Source organism: Corapipo altera, unplaced genomic scaffold (assembly GCF_003945725.1).
Source record: "Corapipo altera isolate COAL_440 unplaced genomic scaffold, ASM394572v1 79, whole genome shotgun sequence".
NCBI lineage: Eukaryota > Metazoa > Chordata > Aves > Passeriformes > Pipridae > Corapipo > Corapipo altera.
In genome coordinates, this window is record NW_020884927.1 from 6,746 (window position 1) to 33,203 (window position 26,458).

At 38.2% G+C, this 26,458-nt stretch overlaps 1 protein-coding gene across 1 annotated transcript; it reads left to right on the forward strand.

The window, feature by feature from the left end:
• On the forward strand, window positions 1–26,458 carry CCDC180 (coiled-coil domain containing 180). The gene is made up of 37 exons (XM_027658349.1): window positions 1–648; window positions 1,486–1,568; window positions 2,097–2,206; window positions 2,303–2,431; window positions 2,601–2,711; window positions 3,736–3,831; window positions 4,081–4,244; window positions 4,424–4,543; window positions 5,198–5,277; window positions 5,975–6,063; window positions 6,527–6,646; window positions 7,288–7,461; window positions 7,980–8,095; window positions 9,513–9,639; window positions 9,908–9,971; window positions 10,568–10,590; window positions 10,641–10,868; window positions 11,435–11,652; window positions 12,163–12,338; window positions 13,423–13,603; window positions 14,134–14,280; window positions 14,539–14,683; window positions 14,894–15,010; window positions 15,443–15,541; window positions 15,889–16,002; window positions 16,635–16,834; window positions 17,545–17,615; window positions 18,398–18,476; window positions 19,367–19,441; window positions 20,311–20,377; window positions 20,574–20,715; window positions 21,125–21,285; window positions 22,083–22,220; window positions 23,244–23,355; window positions 23,599–23,704; window positions 24,605–24,743; window positions 26,126–26,458. Exons 1-37 carry the CDS (start codon window positions 527–529, stop codon window positions 26,255–26,257), a joined length of 4,575 nt encoding a protein of 1,524 aa, XP_027514150.1. The 5' UTR covers window positions 1–526; the 3' UTR covers window positions 26,258–26,458.

Consider the following 26,458-nt stretch of genomic DNA (forward strand, 5'->3'; position numbering starts at 1 on the left):
TTTCTAGGTTTGGTTTGTTTGAGTAGAAAATAATTGTGTTATCTCCAGCATATGCTCTCTAATGCATCTCCATGTGTTCTCATCTCTTCACTGTGTATCAGAGTATATTAACTGAAGGCAGCATCATTATAACACAGCAGTAAAACCTGTTAAGAGTCACAGCCAGATTCAGGCATTTCTCACTCTCCTGTTGACTTTCCTGGTAGCTGTAAGCAAGGCACACAATCCAGTTGGCTCCACTTTTCCTCTCTGAGGAAAACGTTAACCTTTTTTTCCCTTATTGAAAATAACTTTAGATTAAAATAGCCTTAGCTGGTTATGCACGTGCCAAGTAGGGTTCCTTTTTTTTTTGCTTTTTTCTTCTGCCACCCTTCCCCCACAATTTTTATGAACTGTTTTGTCACTGTTCTCCATTCAGGAGACTGGAAGGAATTCTAACTGTTGTGTTTATGGTTCTTTGAAGGCTCACTTAGCACACCTTTTGAATGAAAGAAAGAAGAAGAGTAGGTCTTCTAAGAAGAGTAAAATGCTCACTTCGGATAGGCATTCAGAAATGCCTGCTGATGCCGTGCTACTACCCTGTTATCAGCAGAAGTGTGATGGAAAAATGCCCATCAATGACTCCACAAAAAAGGCACAATCAGACAGGTAGAGAACAGAAGCATAAACCCCCAATTATATGTTCATGACTATAGGAATGAAGTTGTAAGATTTGCACTGGGAGCAAGAAATTTCTGAATTCTTGGTCATGGCACTAATGACTTGCAATAGAGTGTCTCCTTGCTCGATGTAAATTTAGTATAATGAGCTGCTGCCTGTTAAAGTGCAGGCTAACAGGCTGATATTTGCAATGGCAGGCATGCTGTGTGGCTTCCCTTTGCGAAAGAAATTGCCTGTCTTCTTCGCTCAAAGCAGTCTGACACATCTTTTTGAACTATATTTCAAAGTATGTTGATGATTTGCATGATGATGGTGATGATGATGCAGTAAGATTGTGTAATGAACAAGAAAGCAGTTAATGCATCCATCCTTTTTACCCTAACCCTGCTGCTGAATTCTCCTGGATTCTCACTGACCCCCAAGGAGAAACACAGTGCCCAAGCTGATGAGAAGAGCAGTGGGCAGATAAAGGCTATTTTCACATTTCTTGCTAGTTCCTCCTTGAGGTTTCATAGACTCTTATACCTTTTAGGGATAGTATGTTTGTGTTCATAGTTTGCATGCACTAAATCTAGCATGTATTGCTTTAATGCCATCATAACAGATTTGAAGTTGGGGTCAAACCACACTGGATAATTACTCAGTTCAGTTCATGTCAGAAGAAGCGATGTTGATTCTTTGAATCATATTCTTTGTAGTTAAAACAATACTTCTGTTCACTTAAATGTTGCATTTTACCAATTAAAGTGAATATTATACTGTTATGCTAGTCCCTCTTCTTACACATTTAATACAAATCAAAGCTTTATTCTCTTCTTTTTTCAGAGAACCTACAACATCTCCAAAGGCCTGGAGAAATGTAGATACAAGTTCAGCTGAGGAAGTCAGAGGCCTACCTGATATAGTTGGTAAAATTGTTTTCCCTTAATGTAAGCTATTTAAATTTGCATTCATAGGAGACACTATACATGCAGCAGTTTTAGCTGAACAAGGTATAAAATCAAGCTCAGAAATGACCTGGCACGTTTTTGATGATTTGTAGGTAATTTTGAAGGTGAAGAGTCTCCTCCTAGAAAAAAAAAAATGGTTGTGAAATTGTCAGTCAATCACAGCTTATGTTTGGATGATAAATTCCAGTTCTGATGTAAGCAGATCTCATTCTTGAAATGATGCAACTCTTTTGCATCGTACCTGAGCTTTAGTTGATAGCTTCCATGCTTTTATCCTGAAAAATCACAAGTTAATAAGAGATGTTTTAAAATACGCTCAAGTATTTTTAACCTCCGTTTGCAAAGATTTCCCCTCCCGTGCTGCACAGTGTAAGAGCTGCACAAACTGCAGCAGTCACAGTGTGGATTTAGGGATTTCTTCCTCGTGCATCCCATGTTCTGCAGCAAGAGTTCCAGGCTCCATCATCCTCATCTCTTTCTTGGCAGTTCCTGAGGAAAAAAGCAGCGAGACCTTGAAATGTGTGGCAGAACGACGGCAAAAGCGTCACGATCGAGCAGTGACCAAAATGCAGCAGGAGCTGGACTACATTGGCAAAGTAAGGCAGGATTTTTTAATCCAGGTAGCCTAGAGTGCTATTCTAAGGTCAGGGCCCAATATTCAAGTGATCACACTGAGTTCCTTCTCTTTTTAGGAGGTGGAAGCCTCTGTTTCGGAGCTTCAAAAATTCCTTCAACTAAAAGTGATGAAATCCGATGAAAAAAGTGAACTTCTGTTCGAAAAGATTGTGTCTGACACGGCTCTAGAAGGTTTCTCCTTTGAAGTAAGGCAGCTCACAGCATTGGCTCACCTTCAGTTATTTGTACCTGCTCTGTGTAACAGGTTCTCGAGGCTCACTGGAGTCTTAAGATTTGTTTTGGGTTTTTTAAGTTGTTTTTTTTTTTTTTTTGCATTTACTTTTCAAAGAGATTGAGACTAATTTCTTATTGCAGGGTTTGGAAAAACTGTGGAATATGATTCACCAGGAATCCTTGAACAGAAAGAAGTGGATTAGGACAATGGATGAATCCCTAAAGAAGATTGAAAGGAGTCGAGCCTCTAAAGTGAGATGCAGCCTTTATAACTGTTACTTAAGGATAAGATTATTATTTGCTGATAATGCAGAGCAAAGAGTAGCTTGTTTCCATAGGAGTCAGAGATCTGCCAGTGATTCTGTTGTGTGGTGATTGCTTTCCTTTCACCAGTAGACCATTCAATCATTTTATACCTGCATAATCAGAAGAAAATACTTTTTTTTTTCAGTTTCAAGGTGTTTCTTTCTTGCACAATTATCTGTACTAGAGGTGAGCTGCTTTTATTTTCATGCAAGGGTTTTTTTAGGTCGAACTGTCACCTGCTCTGTTATTTTTTGGGGCCAGCTGAGAAAGACCACAGGCATGACCTAGCTCAATTTTAGTTTGGGTAGCCTGGGTATCAGCAGGAGTTGTGTTGCAGTTGTGTAGGTTTTAGGCTGACTTGTAAAAGTCATTGGATAACACAGTAAATGTTTGGATAAATAATAGATACCCCTTAAGGAGCTCCTTGCTGCCTTGTTCTTGGAGGCAAAGAAAGGCTGTTTGTTCTACCTGTGCCAGTTTGTCCTCTTTGTAATGCAGACATAGTGAGTAGGTCCAAGAGTATCACCAGTAACTTTTTTATTGATGTTTGTTTGGTTATGAAAAAGACCAGAGATGGTGACACTTCCTTAAATTTTGTTTTTCCTTAAAACAGGCACTGGTGGATTCACTCCAGATATTTGAAAGGAAGCTGGTGTGTTTTTTTTTTTTTTAATTCGTATGGCAGCTTGTCTGCAGAGTGCTCAGTTTTCACAGATATGAAAGAAAAAACAAATGAGTAGTAACAAAGTGGAAAGTTTTACTTACTTTTTAATGAATGATTTTAAAAAATCAGTCTTTGTTATATTTAAGATTAATATTTTAAGGTGTATTTCTCAATCTGTCTATCAACCAACTGAATTTATTTTAATGGAAAAAAATTGTTTTGTTCATGTAATTTTATAACTTGGGAAACTGACATCTGAGTTACACTTTTTTAGTTGATGCTTTTTTTTATTCTTTTGTTGCACAGATAGCAAATATACTGAAAAAGTATACAGTGAAACTGGAGGAAATTTCCTTCTTCTTGGCAGCTGATGTTCACAAGCTCATCAATGAGGAGGCCACGGTAAATGTTTTGTCTGGGGCAAGATAGCAATCTGAATGTTCCCAGAATTTCTTTTTTTTTTTTCCCAGTTGAAATTCATTTTTTCTACTTATCAATCACTGACATATAAAAGAAGTTTCTCTTTTGCAGAATATTCTTTATCATTTGTATTCTTTTCTCCCTCCTTTTACACAGAAGAGACAATTTATGTGGGGTTTTTTATGTTGTATGCTGATAAAATACTCCTGATTTTATTTTTTTAATATGCAGAATATAAACCGAGCCCTGTTGGGTAATGAGAGGGCAACTGCCAAGCTGCTCTTTAATCTAATGAAATCAGAGCTTGAGAAGGAAAAATCACATAAATTGAAATGGCAAGAGAGAGTCAAGGACTGGAAGCTCATCCAAAAGAACCGTGTAATTCAGAGTTTCAGGTCAGAGATTTTACAATCATATTTTGGAGAATGAATAACACAAAGTGATTACTGTTCAGTTGTGTTTTCTATAAACAGTAATGTTTTATCATTTTTTTCATTAAACATATGATACATATCACATGGGATAGCACATATATCACATTTCCACTATACACATCATTTTTTCCATCCTACAGAGAATTTATGGCAAGTGAAGAAATACAGAATCCTCCAGCTGTGAAAACAGAAATGGAAAATATGATAAAGGAGCAGACTGTACTCAGTGAGAGGAGACTGGGGGTTTTGCAGCACATTGGGTATGGCAAAAGAGAAACAGAATTCTTTCTGGAGTTAATAGGGGACTTGGCTACAAAATGCACTTTGCTTTCTGTCAGTGTGTGATTGTAGAGTTCAGAAGCAGGCAGGTCCTAAACTTTTTTTTGGTAAAGCTCTTTTTAATGGAAAAAAATGCATTCTTGGTTTTCAGTGCACCAACTACACTAAATAGGGGATGATGGAGAGCTAGAAATGCAGGAGTACAAAAGTAAATCTTAACTAATATTTGAAGCATGGTATAAATGAGCAGACAAGGACGGGTAGAGAACTACAAGTTGGTGCTTTAGTCAAGCCATTGTTTCTGCACAGGATTTCATTTGTGTAATAAATTAGGGAAGAATCTGGATAGAAATCTGTCTATGTTTGAATATCCATCCTGACAACAAGCATTTTTGGATGCAAGGCATTACAACATTTACAGCTTTTCTTTTAGAATGAATGTAGGAACAAGTTAGTTCCTTGTCAGTCAGTTGTTCAGTGGCCTTGAACAACAGCAGTCTCCTTGGTTTATTTTCATTGCTGAGATGGCAGTAAATAAAATAAAGTGCATGGAAACTCTGATTCATAATTTTATCTTTTAACAACTGACTGGTTTATATGTTAAGACACTTGACTCTTGTCTCCTATTTTGATAGCACCTTGTTGCCTCCAACAGACATGAAATCTGAGATAAATGAATGGTACAGAACTTTGGAGAGTTTAAACCAAAGTTTAGGTAAGTTGAGAAATCATAAAAACAATCTGGAATTCAGGCAATTCTTCCTTTTTTTTTTCCAGGCAGCAATGAAGCAGGCAGTTGCTTTGAAAGTGCATGTTTGCCCTTTTCTTTGTTCCATGTGTTTTCACATACCTTCTCAGTTGCTTTGAGCTGTCAGTAGGACCCAAAGAAGTTTTCTGGGGCGTCACCTCCCTTTGGCCAGCACAGGCACTTGTGGCATGGTGAGATCTAGCAGGAACTGTCTTGGTTAGAATTAATCTGGGGGAGACAGAAGGTTAATTTTGACATGGAGCAGTTCTTAGTTGTACAAAAATACTCCTTTTTACCTGTTGGAGAAGGAGAGGAAAAGTGTTGGAGATGTTGCCTCTCTCTGAGTCCTATAAAGTGCCCTCCCTCTGTGTGTCTGCCTTCTTTTACTCCAGAGCACATCCTGTCGTGATATTTGTAGCCTGTGTAGTAGCAAAGAAGTTGGTAGCAATTGTAAATAACTTGCTGCTTTTAAGCACAATGATAAACAGATTTGTATAAAAAAATCTTCTATAATTGATCGGTTGTGTCGCACAAGTGTGCAGTGCAGACCCGCTGGGATCTGTTCCTGTGCTGAGATTCAGCACAGGGCTCCTGTCATATTTCCATTTCACACTGCCCTGGGAAATACAGGAATCCTGACTGTGGTCTGCTCCATGTTCTTCAGACACCCACAATGCAGAGTGCGTGAAGAAAATGCGCAGCAAGTATGAGCTGGTCCTGGGCAAATGTCAGGAACAAGTGCAGGTCTGCAAGGTGAGCTTTGGGACTTCCTGGAAGGATTGTTGATGGTACAGTGTCACTACAGTAAAAAATGTTTGAGGATCCACCAGACATTGAGATAACAAGTGAAATTACTTTTTAACCTCTGTCTTATTCCATTAGAGAAGTTGCTGTGGTGTTTGTACTCGAAATGTGTAAGAGCCGTAACAAATGGCAGTAATGAAGGAAGTACTGTCCTACATTTATGTGGAGGATGCAAGGACACTCAGCCTTTGTGCTAAGTGTCTTATTTTGGGAGAGAAATTCCCCCTCTCTGACTCAGTTTCTTTCCTTGCCTCCAGTAGAATTGTACTGTTTACAGAATGTGAGATCTGGGGGGTTGAATCTTTCTCTGTCCCTCACAAGAAGAAACACCAGAAGTTTTTAACCCATACTCACTAAAAGCCACACAGTATTTGTTATATGCATGTCAATAACTCATCATTTTTTTGTTTAGATGAGCCTGTTGGATATGAATGTTTGCACAGTAAAAGATGTTGAAATTGTGCACTCTGACATGCTTCACATGACTGAGAAACTAGAACGTAGGTTTGAAGAAGAACTGGAGCATATGGATGTACGTTCATCACATATATTTTTACGTTCATCACATATATTTTTACTACTCCCTGGTATTAGTCTGTTCTTCCTGCCCTCCCACCTGCAGTGCCATCTGCATCTGAGGCTCTTGATGTCACTCTAGAATGAGATCCACAGTGTGAGTGAACACCACAAAGAAAAGAAGCTTGGTGTGATTCAAGGGGAAGAGTTCGTAATGATTTGGTTTACATTTGTAAAATAAATATATTTATATCATAATTTATATTTGTAATATACATATATATGTCAGGGATGAATTTTGTAAAGCCCAACCTGCCTTAAATGATCTCCCAAATTTCTTTCGGTCTCATCTTTTATTATTCTCTACAAGAAAATGACTGGGCAGTCGTTCCTAAAATGATAGATGGCAGAACTTGGTGATTCTGTGCTTTACAGTATCAGAAGAATAAACAGAAGTTTTGATACTCTCAGCTTGTAGAATAAAAATCCACGTTTTTTTTTATCCAGTTTACTTGGATGGTTTTTTTCCTCTCACTGTGTTGAATACTGACAGTGTACTTCCAGGCAGCCTTTTGTCACGTTACATATCCTCTTATTCCTTCATTTCACCTTCCAGCAGTTTAAAAATAACTTAGTCACTTAAATGTTTTTCTTTAGGGAGACTTTAAGGAGATGGCTAAACAGCATGAGCAGCATTGTCAAGGCTTGTACAGCTATTTTCAGGAGGCCATGGCCCTCTGGGATGTCCATAAACTCCGACTGTCCCAGCAGGAAAGTGAACTTCAGAAGAAAGTAGATGAATGCAGATGGGAACAGGATAGCATTATACAGGTACAGACATAAATCAAGGATGTGGTATGATCTAAAGAAAGGGCTTCTTAATGCAAAGAGCCCTCTGGAGTTCAAAATAAAATGAAAAATTTAATCTTTGACTTTAATGCTGGAATTTCTACGTGTCAGTTCCATTCTGTCAGGTACATCTTTGCTAACTGCTTGATTCACACTGAGTGGGCAGTCATATCATATTCTTGATATGGCAGCAGTGGTAAAGATTATATTTTCATTATAAAGAGACTGCAAGTTACTATCATAAAATCTTGTGCAGGTACAAAGTCTGATTGGATGTCAACTTCTCATAGTTATAACAAGCAACTTAGGGTGACAGTGTCAGAAATGTTAATTATGTAGGAAAGGTCTTCATAGGCAATGAGTTTTACTAAGGTAGCTTCCCTTCTTGTTGTAAAATATACATACATAAACTTGAATTCAAATTACTTGAATCCTAAATAGTTATGGAGATTTTAGTATATACTAAATGATTTTTACTTGTGTTTTCTGTGTGGCCTTAGACGATGAAAGTTGATCTGGATATAATTTTGGAAAAAATGAAAATGGCAAGCTGTGAAGAAGAGCTGAAGAATTATATGGAGAAGGCCCTTTCTTCTTTAGATCATATTAGAACTAGGTATGAATTTTTTTAGTGTAAACTTAAAAAATAAAGCATACTTTAATGTTGGTTGTACTACTTAGACCTTGTTTATGCTGTATTGCAAAGATGTGGAAAAACACTGCTTGCTACTTCATGTAAGACTGTAAAATGAAATAATGTACATACTGAACAAGGTTAAGGCAAATAATACTTATAGTTTATGAGCAGGACCAAGGAAGACTGGTATCACTCAAAAACTACACCACATGAGTATTGTTGTGCCTTGTCCATGCCTTATTCAGAAGTTAAAAGTAGTAGTTCAGATTCTTGACTCACAGGAATCAGAAATTGGTCTGCACCATCACCTGCTGTCTCAGGTTTGATCTTGTTGGAAGTTGCAAGGACTAGAATTCGCTAAGAACTTTCAGATAGCCAAAATATTTATTTTGGTAATATTTCTGTGACCTGTTTCATGATTAGGCCTTTGCAGCTATAAAAGTCATTATAAAAACTGACACATACCATGCTCAGCAGCAGGTGTGAGGATTAAACAGGCTGAGAGGAAGCAGCTCTATTCTCACACCCAGGAGGTCGAGTGATGTGGACCTTCACACACCTCCCAGTGGGATTGTGGTCAGAGCTCTGGAGTTGGTGCTCTTAATGCTCCTTAGAACGATTTAAAAAAAAAACAGAGGTAATGGAACAAGTTAAAATACAATGTGAGGTTGCAGAAAGGCAATGTAACCTATTGTTATGATCCGGTTATTAAGATTATTAGAAATGCCTCTGCCAGAATCAAGGTGCAAACAAGAGTTAGTCAATAGTATGGGTTTTATTTAACAGTAAATGTGAGGCAGAGAGATAGAAAGAAATAGGAAAAAGGACGGGGGAGAAAGAGGGTGACAGAGAGAGATTAAAATAGAAAATGTATCACCAGTCCATGAAACCCGGCAGCATCCCATAGGTCCTGTTCTTCTGGTCTTCTCAGTGGTGAGAGTCCCACAAAACTTAGAGTCCAGTGGATTAATATACATTAAGGAGATGCTAATCACCTCCCTTGGGGTGGGGAAGCTTTGCAGTCTCCTGTGACAGGCTCGTTCAAAGCTGAGCACCAGTACAGAACAAATATGGAGGACAGTAATTTGACCTCTCATTTTTAATATTCCTTACATAAGCACAGATTTTGAATGATTTCCCGTCCAAAAGGAAAGATGTGAAAGGCTTTATTGTGAATATTTCTTAATTTTCGTACATTTGTATATTTGTAATGGACTAATCTCTACTAATAAGCCAAGATGTGATTGTATTTGGTATAAACATATCAAGTGCAACATTTAGCCTAAAGGTTTTATGAGATTGGTGAGACAGATTTGGATTTAAAGGCACTGTAGTCAAATTTATTTTATTTTTATACATTATTGAATCTCTTAAACAGTGACCTTAAATTTGACAGGAATGAGACACTCAACCAAATTGTAATGGATGAAGTAATGGCTTACCCAGGAGCTATTTTGCAGGAGTTGATTTCTTACAGCATATCCATCAGCCAGCATTTTAATGTGAAGGAAATATTCAAACAGGTAAAAAGAAAATTTTATCTGGTTAAAATCTTGTTACAGACTGCATTTCAGCAAATTCATTTGCCTTTTAAACAGAAAACTGCAAGGTAACAAACTTATATTAGTGAATTTGAGTGTCACAGGTTCTTTAGACAATAAGTGATCCATTCAAGACTATCATAACTGACTGACATAGATATATTTTGAGAAGGGATGTGGATTTCTTACTAAGAGGTAAATCTGTATTTTCAAATGGTATGGGGTGTTTTTTTTGTTGTTTTGCTTTTAGAACTTGCAAGGTGAGCTGGCCTCCATGGTTCAAGATCAAAGTAATACCTCAATGGTACAAACAGGTATTTTTGCTTGCTTTTTTTTCAATCTGTATCTCTTTGGATTGCAACCAGTAGAACTGTGCTTTAACTGTAAATGACTAGTTGAGGCAAGAAAATGAAAGAGAGGAAGTTGTAGAATATCCTGAGTTGGAAGTGACCCACAAGGATCATCCAAGTCCAAACTCCTGGCCCTGCACAGACACCACAACAACCCCATGTGCCTGAGAGCATTGTCCAAATGGTCCTTGAGCTCTGGCAGCCTTGGGGCTGTGACCACTGCCCTGAGGAGCCTCTTCAGTGCCCAGCCACCCTCTAGGGGAAGAACCTTTTCCTGAGATCCAGCTAAACTTCCTCTGACATAGTTCCAGCCATTCCCTCGGGCCCTGTCCCTGCTCACCCGGAGCAGAGATGGGAGCTGCCCTTCCACCACCCCTCGGGAGCTGCAGACCCCAGTGAGCTCTGACCTCAGTCTCCTCCAGCTGAACAAGCCAAATTACCTCAGCCATTCCTCACAAGGCTTCCCCTCCAGTCCCTTCACCATCTGTGCCTCTCTCCTTTGAACGCTCCCTAAAAGGTTTAGATCTTTCTTCCGTTGTGGCATCCAAAATTGCCTCCAGGACTTGAGGTGCACCAGCAGAGAGCAGAGAGAAGAGAGCAGAGCAATTTTTCAATTTCCCTTTTTCTGCAAAGAGGACAGGTGCTTTTTCTGGCTGCTTTATTGAGGCAATTGGCTGGCTCTTGATTTATCCAACTATCATTCCAGAAGGGAGACCAAAACTGATGTTTTTTCCCCGATCAGATGGAGAAACAAACCCAGCTGAGCATGAGGAGAGCTTGGCACAGGAAACTGAAGAAACAGAGGAGGATGGAGAGAGCATTCCTCATAAAAGTGAAGACACTGAACATGCAGAACAAGGGGTAAGTGTTACAGAGATTAAGTGAACAAGAGAATAAATTTGAAGGTGAAGGCAGTCTTGCCCAAAATAAGGAGGAATAGGAAGTCTTTTTGCTGAGGATGAATAGAAAGTCTTTGTTTGCTTAGTTTGTCAAAGCCCATAGGGATTTAGATCCTTTTTATGGACAAATAGAGTGTATAAAACCATTTACAAGCACTGCTTTTACCTTTGTAAAAACTCTTTGCATAGTTTTTTTTTTTTAATCTGTCTTTCTTTCATCACAGTGTTCTTAAGCCATGGTGAATGCTTTAAGCTGTATTTGTACCTAAGTATTGTTTTTTCAGGTCTTTAATTCCATTAATTTATTAACATATCAAAACCCATCTAAAACATAGGTGACTTTGCCTACTGAGCCTTCCCAGCATATATAAATATATAAATATTGCTGAAACTGTATAAGTGTTGTCCAAATTAAGAATGAGAATGTTATTCTAAATATCCTTAGGATTCTTACATTAGCTTGTGCTGTGTTGATTCCATGCTGATACCTTTAAAGGTAGCAGGTGATGATTTCCAACTGTTCACTAGGCAGTGTCCAATAGCAGCAAGGCAGAAAGTGCTGAAAAGGCCATGGAAATATTTTCCACTGCTAGTGGAAACATTTACACTGCCCTTGGAGTTGAAGAGGCAGGAAAGACTGACATCACGGAGAATTATTTTACAAAATATGAAAAGGAAGAATCACTTCCTGTGTACCTGAAATATGTGCTTCTCAAAGAAACCGTGTTTGTCAAGCTGAAGAAAAAGTGAGTAGAAAACAGCTTCTTTACGTAATAGACAAATTTCAGCTCTTTAGAAGAAACATTATACTGAAGAGGCAAAAATTAGCTAATTATTAGTATATAGTTGGATATTTTAATTATAAAATTGTAATTGTATAATTATTATGTCATTCCTCTTTTTTAAATCGATACAAACATAAGAAGATGTTTATATTGCTTTGTAGCCATCCTTTCAAAGTACCACAAAAGCGTTTACCTTTACAGAACATTCATATTTTATGGAAATTTATTAAGTGAGAAAACAGATTACAGAAAGACAAGTAAAATTCCCAAATTCCCTGCAGAGCCATGAAGGTAAAATGCCTGGTACTCAGTAGTAGGCAGCTAGCTCAAAAACTTGACCAGTATTGTGCAAATGGTACTGAAAGCATATCTTCCTGTAGTCAGAAGTGAAATTCTTAGAATTAATGTATTTAGTAAATTCTCATTTATTATTTACTGTTCCTCGCTGTAGTATTTCTTTTTCAATCGTAGGATTCGCCTCTGCTTTTTTGAACACTTGGAGAAATGGTTTGCAGAATCCTTGTCCAAATCCCGGGTCTTCGTGGCTGCCAAGGAAGAGGAGCTGAATTCAATACTTCTGCTGCATCATCAGTTGCATCAACAAAAGCAGGAGGAGATACAGACAAATATCTACGATGTTAGAGCTGGTACTGATTTTTTTTTTTACTGACTTTTTTTAGAGGTGATCATAAGTGGGCCAAAACTATTTCAGCATTACTTGACTCAGTTGTAAGGGACGACTGAGCAAGGAAGCAGTTGAGTGTGTACAAATTCCCAGTGCAATATGTTGCTCATCTATTTTCAGAATGACATTTCTACACCTCTGTGTTATGTTTGGAAAAATAAGACAGTGGTGCCTTGATCAACAACTGCATTGTGGGAGACGTAGAACACTGTATTGTCAACGTTTGTGAATTCTCATTCGCCTTGAAATTATTTAACAGGAGTTTTTATTGTATAAAAAAAAAATAATTTTATAGGTGTTGCAGAGAAAGAATTAACCAAGTTGAGAGAGCTGACCAGGCTTTCAGACCAGGCTTCTGAGAACAGGAGAGGAAGGATTTAGCTCTGTGAAATATCACTGAGCAACTACAGAGCAGCCACTAATCAAAACCTTTTTCGCGTGAGAATTGTCTGGGTTTTATGGTGAGAAAAAAGTACTTTAGACAGGTTTGTTGGTCTTTAACATATAAAGTAAAAAAATCTCTCCTGGGAGAACAGGCAAACAATTTTTCAATTTCCCTTTTTCTGCAAAGAGGACAGGTGCTTTTTCTGGCTGCTTTATTGAGGCAATTGGCCAGCTCTTGATTTATCCAACTATCATTCCAGAAGGGAGACCAAAACTGAAGTTTTTTCCCCTCACAAAACCAGGGAGAAGTGTATTTTCCATTAAAAAAAAAAACAAAAAACACTTTACTTTTGTTACAAGACTGAGAACAGAGATATAATGAAGATGTAGCAATGACCAGAAATAAAGGAAAAAGAATGTTTCGAGCAAACAAGAGACATTTGTGTTTGGAATGGATTAGGAGCTGCTAAGGATATATGTTTAACACAGAAGGAAAGCCAAAGAAACCAAATGGAATGTGGTTGATTTGTATGGTTTAGTTACTGTGAGGTCTGGTTCTGTTTATTTTGCTGCTGCTGTTGGTCGTAGGTTGACTGGGCACTGTGGTAGTCCACAGCAAACAGGGAATAATATCCATACTGGAAAACTTCTTTTCTTCTCAGGGGAACTGTCACTTCACAAAGAGCGTCTCGAGTGCCACTGTGAGGGGCTGGAAGAAGGCCTGAAAAAGGAGAAAGCTGAATTTCACAAATTTTTGGATCAGTTAAATAACCTCAACAAAAACTTCGGCTCCCGAATCCGTAACTTGGAGTATGACTTCCTCCACGCTCCTATGACTGAGCAGTAAGTGTGCCACAGGTGTTTCTGGCTGGAAGTCTCCCTTGTTAAATACTCCTGATTGCTGTCTGAGATGTTTCTGGTTTGCATTCTGAACCTGTTTTATACATCATTAATCTTCAGTGAGGAGTACTTTATGAAACTGGAAAAGATGTAAAGAATTTCATTCTCTCTCCCTGGAAAAATTAAAATCAGGGCTGAACATGTGGAATTTTTCATCTCTTTTCAAAGTGCTGGCAGTCTTTAAGTAGAAAAGATGTTTCACCTGTTTAGATTTTTATCCACTTTACTGAACCTGCACAGTAATAGTAATTGGCTAATTGATTTTGAAGAAAACCTCTCAGTAGCATCAGCTATTGCTGATACCTTCCATGTGTTCAGTCAGACCATCCCAGCTCAGGGGGTTGCTTTCAGACTTCACTTAATCACTTTTGAATTCTGACATTTGTCCATGTCTTTACAGCCAGCAGTCGCCAGATCATCGTGTGTGTTCCTCTTCTGACATGTTTTCCCTGTCTTTTATTATTTCCTATTAGATCAGCTCCTTCCAGGAACAATCTGCAGTCAGAGCTCCTCAATCATCTGGAATCAGTTGGGGTTACTGTGAGGAGTTACCAGCACCATTTGGAGGAAGCTTTAGGGAAACTAAAGCGTTCAAATGTGGATTTTCTCAAAACTTGCAGGTATAGAGATTTCATGGAAGTGTTGTTTATAAATAGTGACCTATTTCTGGGCATCAGCGTTTGCTGCATAGGCAGAACAGTAAAATTAAAGTTCATTTCGTTATTCATCTAGTTTGCTATTTAAAAAAAATATTCCATTAAGCTGCAATTATTATGCTGTTTTCATCACATTTGTGTTGATATCCACATTTGAGGGCTGCTTAGCTAAAATAGTCTTGGAGAAAAAGAAGAGTCACAGCTTTCCACTTTTGCTTTCAGATTATTTTCAGAGGGAGGTGACTTCTCTTCTGAAGAAGTAAAGTTTTTCAACAGCTGTCTTCAGAAAGAAAGTAAGCAAATTGACTCTCTGGAAAGTTTAATCAAAACAGATGTGGAGAAAATGGAATCAAGCTCCTTGGAGCAGGTATGCAGAGTTTTATTCTTTCAAGTTATGTTTTCTGTTGATATATGTGATTTGCAGTCAGCCTGCTTTCCAGTTATAACTGTAAGACTGTTCTCTTTGGCAATGACGTGATGGAAAAAAAAAGAAATAAAAATGGTGAGTTCTATTATTTAAGTTTTAAAAATTAAAAAAATTACCTAGTCCTGTCTCTTGTTTCTGGCTTTCTTAAAGGCTACTGAACTTATCAAGCAGTCTGAAAGAAAATTTGCTGATGTCTCTGTGGGTCGAGCCTTTATGGAGAAGGTCCAGAAATCTTTGAGATGGCTACAACAGCAAATCAAATCAGAGGTACAAAGGGAAACATCAGAACTTTGCTTAAATTCCATATAATAATAATAATTTATTTTTTTTTTAATTCTATTGAAGAGATTTTGGTTGAATTCAGAGTGGACAAACATTAAGTGACTTGCTGTGTTAATTCAAAACCTGTTTTCTGTCGCTGTCAGCTTAAAACTTTATTTTTACTGCTGCAGCTGTGCTTGGAACACTATGGGCCTGCAGCACATTGAGTATGTGCATCTGAATTGGCCAGCATTTTTGTGTGGTACAGTGAAGGACATGAAGTGTTGCTTTTATGAATTACTGTTTTCAGCTTCTCCTCTGAGTACCGGGGATTTTTTTACCTGTTTTTTTATCAGTGGTTCTAGTGGTTTGAAAGTGGAGGCTCTGAAAATCCCCTGAATGGGGATTTTACTTCCCCACTATCTGCTTCTGCTTTAGGTAGCAAATTCCAATTTGCAGTCAGTGACATTAAAGTCTTACCTGGAGAAGCTCCAGCAGAAGAGAGATGCTTGTGCTCATCCTACTGCAGATAAAGAAGTAAGTTCTAAACAGCACAAAATGGTATTTAATTTGAGTTGTTAATAATTGTTATTAGACTCACTGTGCATGATTGCATAAACTAATATTTTTAAGGTAGACTGGTGTTTTTTCACATTTAGGGGATGGGCAGAAACACAGAATTTTTGCTCAGGAAGGTCCCACACCTCTTTTCCTCTTTACCAGACCAAAACCTCAACCTCTATGCTATCTCACTGCTTCCATGTATGTGTAGATAATCTGGTGACTGAATAGAGGCCACTGATGTTGTTTGCAAGAGTCAGCATGTTGGAAAAGGCCAAAATACCTAGTTTAATAAATACCATCTGTATTCCCATATCTTTAAGGCTTCAGCTTCTGAAGAGTTGTATGATTTTGCTAAAGAGGTGTTGAAAGAGCTGAAAAAGAGAAGCCAGTATCTTGACTGCTTCTTAGAAAAAGCAATGATCCCACATGACAATGTAAGTATCTGCATTCCCTATATTTTATTTAATGTTGAGAGAATTTCCCTGAGTAGATGCTTTAAAAGTTTTTCAGGATCCGTGCTTTGAATTTTCAAATGAAGAAAGAATCTGCATTGTGCCAAGCTGCCCAAGACACATTAGGACATTTTATTAAGAGGTTGAGTAAATCAGCATACAGCACCAAGTTTACAAAATGCAATGAGTTGCTCAGTTGAGTTTGTTTTTAAGGCACTATTCATAGATACATATTTAATGGATTTCTTTAAATAATTTTAAAAAATCAAATGTGTCCTGAAGAGATTTTGTTTTTATCAAATGGGTTGTGTTTCCTTTTTTCCTTTTCTGGAAAGTCTGTCTTTATTTTGTAATCTCAGTGGATCATTGTTTTGAGGGTATACCTTTAAATACTGTTGATTATTTTGAGAACCTACTCTTAACTGCTTTGAAGTGTTTCAGAGTTGTATAACTGTAATAACATTGCTACTAGAATGACAAAAAATTGGATTTCAGCCTGTGAAGCAAAATAGTGTCTGTTTGGAAGATCTGCTTTAGTAGTCAGTTACTCTGTGGAATGCTTTCACTAACTGCCTGCTACAGCCAAGACGGCTTCATTTTTCTTCCCATTTCAGGAGGACGTTCCCACTCTTGCCATGGATGGGCTGTTACAAGATTCCATTGCTCCTGCTGTTCAAAGAGAGAGCCTCAGAGATGAGAGCAAAAGGATGGTAATGGGGCTGGATCCTGAAAAATTCCCCGTGTTAAATCCCAGCAGAATGGATACGTCAGCACTTGATGATTTGGCAATAAGTGTTATCCAGAATTTAGCTGGGTAAGTACTTGTTTGCCTAAAGGTATTTTTCTGTCCTTCATTTATATTTTCTTAGCTCCATATGCCACTTCTCTCCATGAGGCTCATGATATGCTACAAGGGGCTTCACAACAGTATTTTTTAAATTTACATTCCAGAAGCGTATAAAGGTTTTCCTGAATTCATATTTTGTAGAATACTTTGTATATCCAGAACTTGAATAGACTGTTTGTAGATAATACTGCTTCATACTTTCTGATCAGTCTAACTTTAAAAATCAGTCTAGCTGAGACTGATTTCTTTTTAAAAGCAAGATTTCTAACAGCAAAAAATACCCCCTTTTGAGTAATAAGTGACATCTATTTTATAGCAGAATGATAAAGTTTAGATGTAGTGATTTAATTTTTGTCTTAAAGGTGATCACCTTAAAAGGTGATTACATGCTACACAGTCGACTGAAACGTGTGCAGTGAAGAATATGAAAAGTGTTTGATTTGCAAATAGTATTTTAATGCATTTTTGCTTGTAGAAATTCCAAAATTTCAGGTAAAGAGTTAGTTAGTCCCATTAAAGTACTGTCAGTTGTAAAAGTAACTCTATCTGTTAAATATGATCTCAGAAATTTAACCACACTTAGCTCATGGTAGGGATGGAGAACTTGCCCAGGTCTCTATATAATGTAGTATGTAGTACAGAACATAAGGTAACAGGATATTTCTTTTTTGTTTTAGATTTGTCCCACCCAAACAATCTCCAGATTTAAATCAAGAGAGAAAAGATCGCTCACGTTCATTAGGACCAGGTGTGCCTATCTGTATTTCTTTTAATGCATTCTGTTCATCTAAACTGTAGGTCCTATCATTTTACTGCACAAGTCTAGCATGTTCCAGACCAGTGGCTTCCCTGCTAGTTCTGAGAGTCCCAGAACTGGTGCATCCCAGATTTTTTTCTTGGACATCTTTACCTTGCAATAGTAAGATGATTTTTGGCTCTTAAACCAATGAAAGCTGCAGAATGAGATAGTGTTATGAAGAATATCTCTGTGATAGCAAAAGGGAAAAGGAATAGAGAAAAGAATTGGAAGAGAGGTCATGAAAATATGTAGGGAATCAGGGATACTTCTCAAATTGTGTTATCATCCACTCAAACGTGAGCACAGAGGTAATCCCAGGTGCTACCTGTGTAGTGTTCTGATTTCCCCATCTCTCTTCTGGAGAGCTTGACCTCTCCAGCCATTTTTAAAGGTATCCTCTATCTCTTCCACATTTCCAAGTCCCTATCACAGCCAAGACTATGAATGTAGCCCACTCATTCTCCTTATTCATGTTGTTCACATTCTCCTACCTTCATGTTGGTTTATATCTCCTCCCATCTCTCCATTTTCTTTGGCATCCCCAGAACATAACCTTTATTGCTGTTGCCACTTCTGGGTTCCTTCAGTTATGATTGTTCCTGTAGTTGTGCCCTACATATTGTAAGGAAAACAAGAACACAAAATTCATATCCATATGAAAAATACTTCAGTTGGCATTTATACAATATTCTTCATCTTTCCTTGTTAACTAAAAACCATTCTTCCTCCAGTAAAGAAGAAGGCATCCAATGCACGTGCAGCTCAGACCACCAAGAAATCATCTTTGGATGAAACGAAGGCAAAAAAAAGGTGAGACCCCTGAAAGGAGGAATTCCACTTGAAATATTCCTATGCAGAAATTTTAAGTAAACTTTGTGCCCTGCCTGTTCATTGAAAGATTCTTAATGCTTTATTGAATGAGCCTTGTTTTTCCATCTCTGTTTGTGTCCCCATGATCAACTTTGTTTTGTCTGTTTGGGTTTTTTTTCCAGATTGTGGCTGGGAAAACGTTTTTCTTTTTCTCCTTCATCTGCTGTTGTTTTGGATTCTGAAGTTGTTGAAATATAGACTAACCTTTAAATCAGTGTGGCTTAATTTTCAGGTGTGGCATCTAAATAGTTTGTGTTCAGCTTAGTCCATAGATGAATGAAATGAGCTACTGTAACAGTGAAAACAACAGAAAAGTTTTGAACAGCTGAGAGTTTGGAAGAGAATCCTGAGAATCTTTTTCCATCAAAAAATTATTTTCATATGGTTGTGATTTAGGAATGGTGTTCCCCTATTTAGTGTTCCCACTGAAAAAGTCCAAGCACTCACTTCCCTCTCCTCCTCCCCTCCTGGTGGGCTGACAAGGACAATGAGGTGAGAAAACAAACAGTAACAGCAACAATATGAATAACAAAGTGTACAAGAGAGGCAAAGGATTCACATGTGATGCCCACCACAAGGAAAGCCCCGACAATACCCCTTTCCCTGGCCCTGGCAATCACAGGAGGTGGTACAGAATAACCTCCAGGTCCTGGCCATGCCTCCTCATGACTACTGCAAAAATGAACCCTGTCCAGGACACACATAATACTAGTTTTAGAGTTACATTTTTCTGATTTTTTTTTTTTCTTCAGTCCATCATATACTCCCATCATCAGCCAGAGAAGGAAAACACTTGTGGATAGTATCAAATGAATGTTTTTCTTTCCTAGTGAAAAGAAAAGCACCAAATCTGTTCCTAAGGACAAGACATACCAGATATTTGAAAAGAAGCCTCCAAAGTCTGAGTAAGTCATGTGTATTTGCAGAAGAAGAAGTTAATCTGAAAAAAAACTCTGTCTATCTAATCTATGTATCTATCTATCATTGTGACCTATAGAGTTCACTATTGAATTTTGAGGTATTTAACCTTGATATGTATTGGTCAAAGTGCTTCCAGAACAGTTCATATAAAAGATCATCTGTTTTATTCTGTTTAATGTCTGAAATGGGAGGTCTCATTGGAGCCCATTTTGCACATTTACAAGAAGAGGGTGGGGAATATAAAATAGCCTCTCTTTCCATTATTTTCACATCTGAGAAGACCAGTACATTTTATACACTACGTTCTTGTGCTCAATATTCCATTGATAGGAGTAAACATGGAACAAACAGGTCCCATTCCCCTTCTCTAAGAAAATTATCCTATCTGTGCAGCTCTACAGAACTGAGATATTTCGTATGTGCCATGCAAAACTATTCAAATTAATGTCTAAGATGTTTAAGCACTTGGGAATTTTATTTCCCACTGTGTTTCAAAATAGTTCCAGTAAACAGCTAGACCCACCTTCAAATATTTCTGGTTTATCCAGAGTGCATGGTCAGTTCTTAAGGTAAGTTTTAGGCACAGGAAGTTGGCTAGAATTGCTTTTTGATGTGGCAGTGCTCTCTAGTGATCATTTACAATAGCTGCAAGTCCTGGCTGCTTCTGAAAAGAACCAATGCTAATGCAGGGGAAGGATCTTAGGCACTCTGAATATTTGTTTGGGTATGCTCTGAAAAATGTATTAAAATTAACCTGAACAGAATATTTGAATAGCAGTGAATATTGCCAATGTGATAATTTTACAGCGTGATAGTATTTTATTTATTTATTTTTAATTTTGTTGGTTTTCAGTACTTTTAAGGGGATTATTATGAACATTCTCTGGACGGGTAGCAACACCTTGCTTGACCTTGGTGAGGTAAGAAAACCTTGTGTTCTTCAGTCACTTTTGCTTTCATAGGTCCACTCCTGTGTCAGAGAAATAATTTGGTTCTTTTCAGTATTTGTCAGACCATCCAATAATTTTCCTTCCTTCTCCTGCTGTTACATACCTAGATGTGACACATTTGAATGTGTTATCAACAGTTTATCTGGGTTTTTGTTCCCTTCTGCAGGATTTTTATGGAGAAAAGACACCTCAGATGGGAATACCTAAATATCTGCCAGAGACTTTTGAACGTTGGGCAGAAAAGCTCAGACAGAAACTACTGTCATACAAAAGACAGGCAGATGATTACTACAATTTCTGTCTTAGAGGTAAATTGACTCCTTTAAGACTTTTAATTTCTTGTGTGTGTAATTTTTCAATATGTAAGCTGAAAATTGCAGTGACCAAGAATTAATGTCGTTGTCTTAAGCCATCAGACTCAGTGGAAAAACTCCAGTTGATTTTACTGGAACTTGAGCCAATATTCTTTTCTGAGTATTCTCAGCTACAAAAATCATAGCAGAAGGGCACTTGACTAAGTTGAAAGACCTGTACAGGTCACATCTTTAGGCAAGTGTATGTTTCTCAAAGCAGTGGACCTAGGAAAAGGAATGGCAGAGACAGAATCTCTGAGAGAGAAAATTCCTTGCAGTGTGTATTCATCTGGACTGAGTGGGTTTTTTTTTCCTTGCAATTAATCCTTCTGTGTCACGTACACACCCTGTTTTTTCCCCAAAGAATTTCGGGATCAGCTGAAGTGGTTTGAGGAGGAGCTCTCTTCTGTCTCCCAGTTGGCAGTGGATAGTCTTTTAAGAGAACATGAGCAGAAACTCAGCTCTTCCACTGCTCAGATTCAGCACCTCTTCAACAGACAGCTGGGAGAGTGGGAGGATATCAAGGTATCTATCATGGATATACTGGAATGCTTCCAGTGTAAGCAATGCTAAATGCATCTGCTAAAATTTTCTTTTTCTCATTTTCACTCTTTGCTTCATCAGTCCCTGCTGAGCTGAGGTGTAGTTTCTGTGTTTGCAGTTAGTCTGGGTAGTTTTCCTGGAAGCTTTGAATTTCCTGGAATTCAGTCCTTTTTCTCCCTTCTTCCAGCACTGGTCTGCTCTTTTCTTATCTTGCCAACTCTGCCTGTACCCTTACACTTGGGACTGTCAACTCTGCAAGGGCTGTGACCTTGTGGTAGGGCCATACAGCTCCTACTGTATGGCTGCACTCCTTTGTAGGAACTATGATATATGGATAATGAAATACTATTATTTACTATTATTCATAAAAGAGGCATATTTTTTTTCCAGTAATGTCAGAACTCAGAACAGAATCGTAATGGAGATCATGCAGAAAATGCTGCAGTAACTTCAGGTTTTGTTGCTCTGAGTATTAAGTTAAATTCAGGAAAAAAATTACAAATATAGAGTTATAAAAAAGTATCTTCTTTACCACTTGGTAGGAGAGATGATTTTTTACAGAAAAGAAACCCTGAAGTGAGACCACAGGCCCTGTCCTCCAGCAGAGAGGCAATTTAGTGCATACTGCACTGCAAGGTTTATCTCCAGAGAGCCACGGAGTAGCTCTGTTTTCTTTGTCTTTCTGAATACTTTTATATAAAATGTTTTACTTCTTCCTTATTGTGACTAAAAGTACATTATTTACTGAAGGCATTTCTTTCTCATGTATTTGCTTGAAGACTGTGCACCGGAGAAAATTACATTACTCCCTGGGACACCCAAACAACTCCCTTCAGCTGGAGGCTTTGTGCCAAGAGGAAATAAATAGGCAAAAAGATCAAACTGAGGGTGTTCACCTCAACACAAAGATGCTGCAGGTAATTGTAAAGCCCTTGCTTACTGTGAATTTAAATGTTGCATTTGGAAAGGAGAGTGCATTTTGGGTACATTTTTCCTTCCCGTCTAAAGGAAACTTGAAAATGTTTTCAGTTTTGGGCAATCCTGGTCACATATCGTTCAACTTTTAAGTTATGTGTTATCAGCATTAGATCAATATTGACATAAATACACATGCACACATAGACATGTATAGATTTATTGTGGAACTAACTGATCTTGTGTATCATTCACAGAGCATGCTGGCTGTGAACTTAATGGTAGATAGGAGTGTTGGCTGCAGGGGTGACATCCTCTGGTTAGTTCTCTTATTTGCAGACAACAGATGCCTGAAAGGGTTTCTTTCTTCTCTGTGCATTTCATTAGTGCAGATAATTGACACTTTTCCACACAAGATTAAGTACTGGAATAAGCAGAATTTACAGGAGAGATTCAGGAATCAAAACACTTTTCCCCCTCCACCCCAGGGGTTTATTGAAGGTTGGTTGCCCAGCACTAAAGCTCTTTATTTGCTTCTCTCAGGCCACTTACTCCAAATTCTATACTGTCTGCAGAGTATATATATTTTTAATTCCAAATTAACAGCTCCTTCTAGTCTTAACTCTGCCTACAGACACAGAAACACAAATACCCTCTTTTAGAATAACACCTGGCCAAAGCACTTCCACCCAAGGTACCCGAATTCCAAAATGGCCTTTGCTTTGGGAAGAAGGATGCATTTACAGACAGCTGTTTTTCTCAGGTTTAACACAAATATATATCTGATGGGTACCTATGCACAGAACTCCACAGTTTTGTGAACTTTAAATGGTCAGGCAGTGTTAAGAATACTGCAGAGAGATGCTTTGAGACCCTTTTATGTGCAACTTGGAGCTTTATGTCTGTTATCTGCACCTGCTGCAGAATGTCAAGGTTGGATACTTGTGTAGTTCTTTTGGGGCCAAATTAAAGGGAGATCAAATTATCAAAAGAATTTCTCTCACTTGTCTCCAATATCCCAACAGGACTGTGCTGCTGAGTGTGCTCAGAGCTTTTTTTCTGCACTGGCTGCCCTCACTGAAAAGCTGCTCTTGGAATTAGATGAAACCATCACTGTTGATGACATACAAGTAGCAGGTAAGTAAAGAAGAAATTGCTTGTTCAGGCCTTCTCTTCCTTTTCAAAGACTGCAGCAGACTGCCCCTAGGAAGCAGAGGCTTTTATATGCTGTAATATTTTAAATGCAAAGATTTGTGTAATGAAGCCCACAAAGCTGTTTCTTGAAAGTGTAGAGCATCGAGCTGCATGTAGTTACTCCAAAACAACCGTGTTTCTGCCATTGTTTTGTTTTTGCTGAGTAGATCTTCTATTATCTTCCAGACACTGAAAGAGCTAGAGAGAAGATGTCGACTTTAATCCATCGGAAACAAAGTGGACTTCCTCCAGAAACCTCTAAAGTTCAACAGTTAATCAAACGAGGGAGGGGGTAATGTTTGAAGATACTGAACACTGTTCTGTCTGATTTCTCTTCTCTAAATTGGTACCAGGCACTGTCTTCATAGTTTTTTTGCTGCACTTGATGAAGCTGCTGAATACTTATTGTTAAGGGTCAAATACATGCAGGTAGTCCAAAGATATCAGGCAGTGGAAGGATTTAGGAGAATTTATTTTCAAAAGTTGACAACACAACATATCAGCACAAAACTGCACCGGGCCTGGGAAAAGACATGCCTCCTGTTCTCCTCAGGGCTTTTACTGTCCCTCAAATGTGTCTGTGACAACTTATCTTTTCTCATACCAGAGAGAGCTTCTCCGGAATGCAGGAAGAGAAACATTCCAAAACTGTCTCTGGGAAAGATGCCTCTTTCCAGGCAGGAAAGCTTTCTTAAGTGAAAAACCCTAATCTCCTCCTAGTAAAATCTTCTGGAAGGGTTTTCTACACTTGCACTATGCTCATTCTTAGTGATGTCATTGAACTAGTTATGGGGCAGTTGGGGTGGGTGGTGATTTTAAAGAAAGAATTACAATGGATCCAAATAAAAGTGAATTACATATTGCAGTGTAAAACAATACAATGTCATGGCTATTACTATGCCATTTGCTAGCCCCTAGTTATCAGTTCAGCACTTTCAGATCTATGAATATACTGTGTATTGTCATTCAGAAGATAAGAATTCAACACTGTGCAGAGATCCTGAAGTCTTAAAAGAAAAGGTGGTTGTACTAAACAAGTAAGTTTTTAGGGTAAGCTTTTGTGGAGATTAAAAACAAAATAAAAATGATCTTTTGCACTTTAGTACAAGTAATGTTAATTAGTATGATACACTCTCTTTTCTAATTTTCTCTCTCGTGTGTTTTTTGGTTGGTTGGTTTGGTTTTTTTAAAGGACTTGGCCAGGAATACCTGAGACTACTCTTCCTGAAGCTCCAGCCTATGTTCTTTGCAGAGGAACTGCAACGGTTTCAACAGCTCAGACTACCCTGGGCCATCTAGCAGTGATGGATGCAAGACAAGCTGCATACCAGGTGGGTCTGTGAGTGGGGCTGCTGCCTTTGGGGGATAGGTTTTTTAAGAAGAAACCCACAGAATCGTATCTACGTGTAAATTTTAACATACACAGTGTTTTCAGATTTTAAAGCCATATTATCCACGTGTAGAAGTCCTGTCTTGTGTCCGTTTCTTTGTGATATTGTCAGAAGCAGACAGGGTTGGTTTCTCAGGGAACCCTGACAAAGGGGAATTGTTTCAGCAGAGAAGCATGGATGGTGTCAGAAACAGGGCACTGCATTCAGCAGCATCACAGTTCCAAAAGCAGCTTCTGCCCCAATGCTGCTCTCCAGTGCTGCTTTCACTCACCTTTCTTTCTGAAGCCTACAGTTTAGAGTTAGATCACAAAGGCTGATTTTTCAATAACAGGTAAAGGGCTGTAAAATACCTCATACCTATCTTATATCCAGAAATAACACAGATCACTGTTTTCACCGTAAAAGTGATCACTCTTTCTTCACTGAGGCTGCTAGAAGAATGAACATGTTGCAGACACCTCTGACCCTCTGACTGGCACTGATGATCACTTGCAGAACAGTTAGAAGAATATTCACTTGCAGAACATTTGCTCAGCAGTTAGAAGAATATTCTTATGTTAAATCATTTGGAAAGAAATGATCAGTATTTATGCGTCTGGTGTGGACTAGTGAACTGAATTAACTTTTAAAAAATATATATATTTAACAGGGAAATGTAAAATACACTGTCAACAATGGCAGATGTCATCAAAACTATCAATTTGCATGAGTGTTTTATGTATCTGGTCCTAGTGCCCAAGCAGCTGGTTACAGCACAGCTTTGAAGGGAACCTTTTTGGTTGGATACAAACAGTTGGATACACGCCACAAAAATATTTTCCTGCATGTGTGTTGCATTAAAAATACAGTATTTTATGTTTTGAAGCATGGACTCTTTAATACAGGGCCTTTGAGGTTTTCACAGTAGACTACAAGTTTCTGTTTAGATGAAATACCTTTTTAGCAGCTTGATAGTAGTTCAGGTCATACTTGTGAGTTAAGAAGTTCTGGCAAGAGCCTGAATGCATCCCCTGTTGCAGATGCATGCTTGGGTCTCAAGGGTAGGCAACTCTCTAATCTTAGGAGCTAATGGAAGTGAGGTGAAGATCTTGCATTTTAGCAAAAGTTAAATATTGCTGATAGCTTAGTTCCAGACGTCTTTAAAAAGGGAACACAGAGGGGACACAGTGAACAATTAATTATTCACATAGTTCTATTGTCAAAGGTAGAAAATAAGTGGCCTCTATGCAGTCTTCTGGCACAATGGATCAGGACCTGGATTTAGGCAGAGTAAAATTATATTTCATCACCACCAATTGTGTCCTTTATTGTTTGTTATACAGAAATACAAATGTAAGCTTGAGCAGCTGTTCACCCAGATCAAGGAAGAAAACACAGCTCAGCTGCTGGCAATTCAGCGTTGGCAAGAGTGGTGGGAACAATCCATCCAAAAGATAAAGCAACTCTACCTCTGAGAGCAGTCAATTGTGTAAATTGACAAGTTTGTACTAATGTCAGCAATGCTACAGAGTTAGTCCAATAGAGTTTTTTCTTTTATCTTACTAATCTGCTGCATTGAAAGAAGCTAATTTTTGCCTTTTTGCATTGTGTTACCACTCTTGTTTCCTCATATGTATTTTTAAGACAATTAATAAACTCATCTTTACAATTTACAT

Coding starts and splice junctions, on each gene's coding strand:
- CCDC180 (XM_027658349.1), top strand. CDS start 527: ATGCTCACTTCGGATAGGCATTCAGAAATGCCTGCTGATGCCGTGCTA. Junction 16,003..16,634: donor CAATGATCCCACATGACAAT/GTAAGTATCTGC, acceptor TTCCCATTTCAG/GAGGACGTTCCCACTCTTGC. Junction 20,378..20,573: donor CCTTGCTTGACCTTGGTGAG/GTAAGAAAACCT, acceptor TCCCTTCTGCAG/GATTTTTATGGAGAAAAGAC.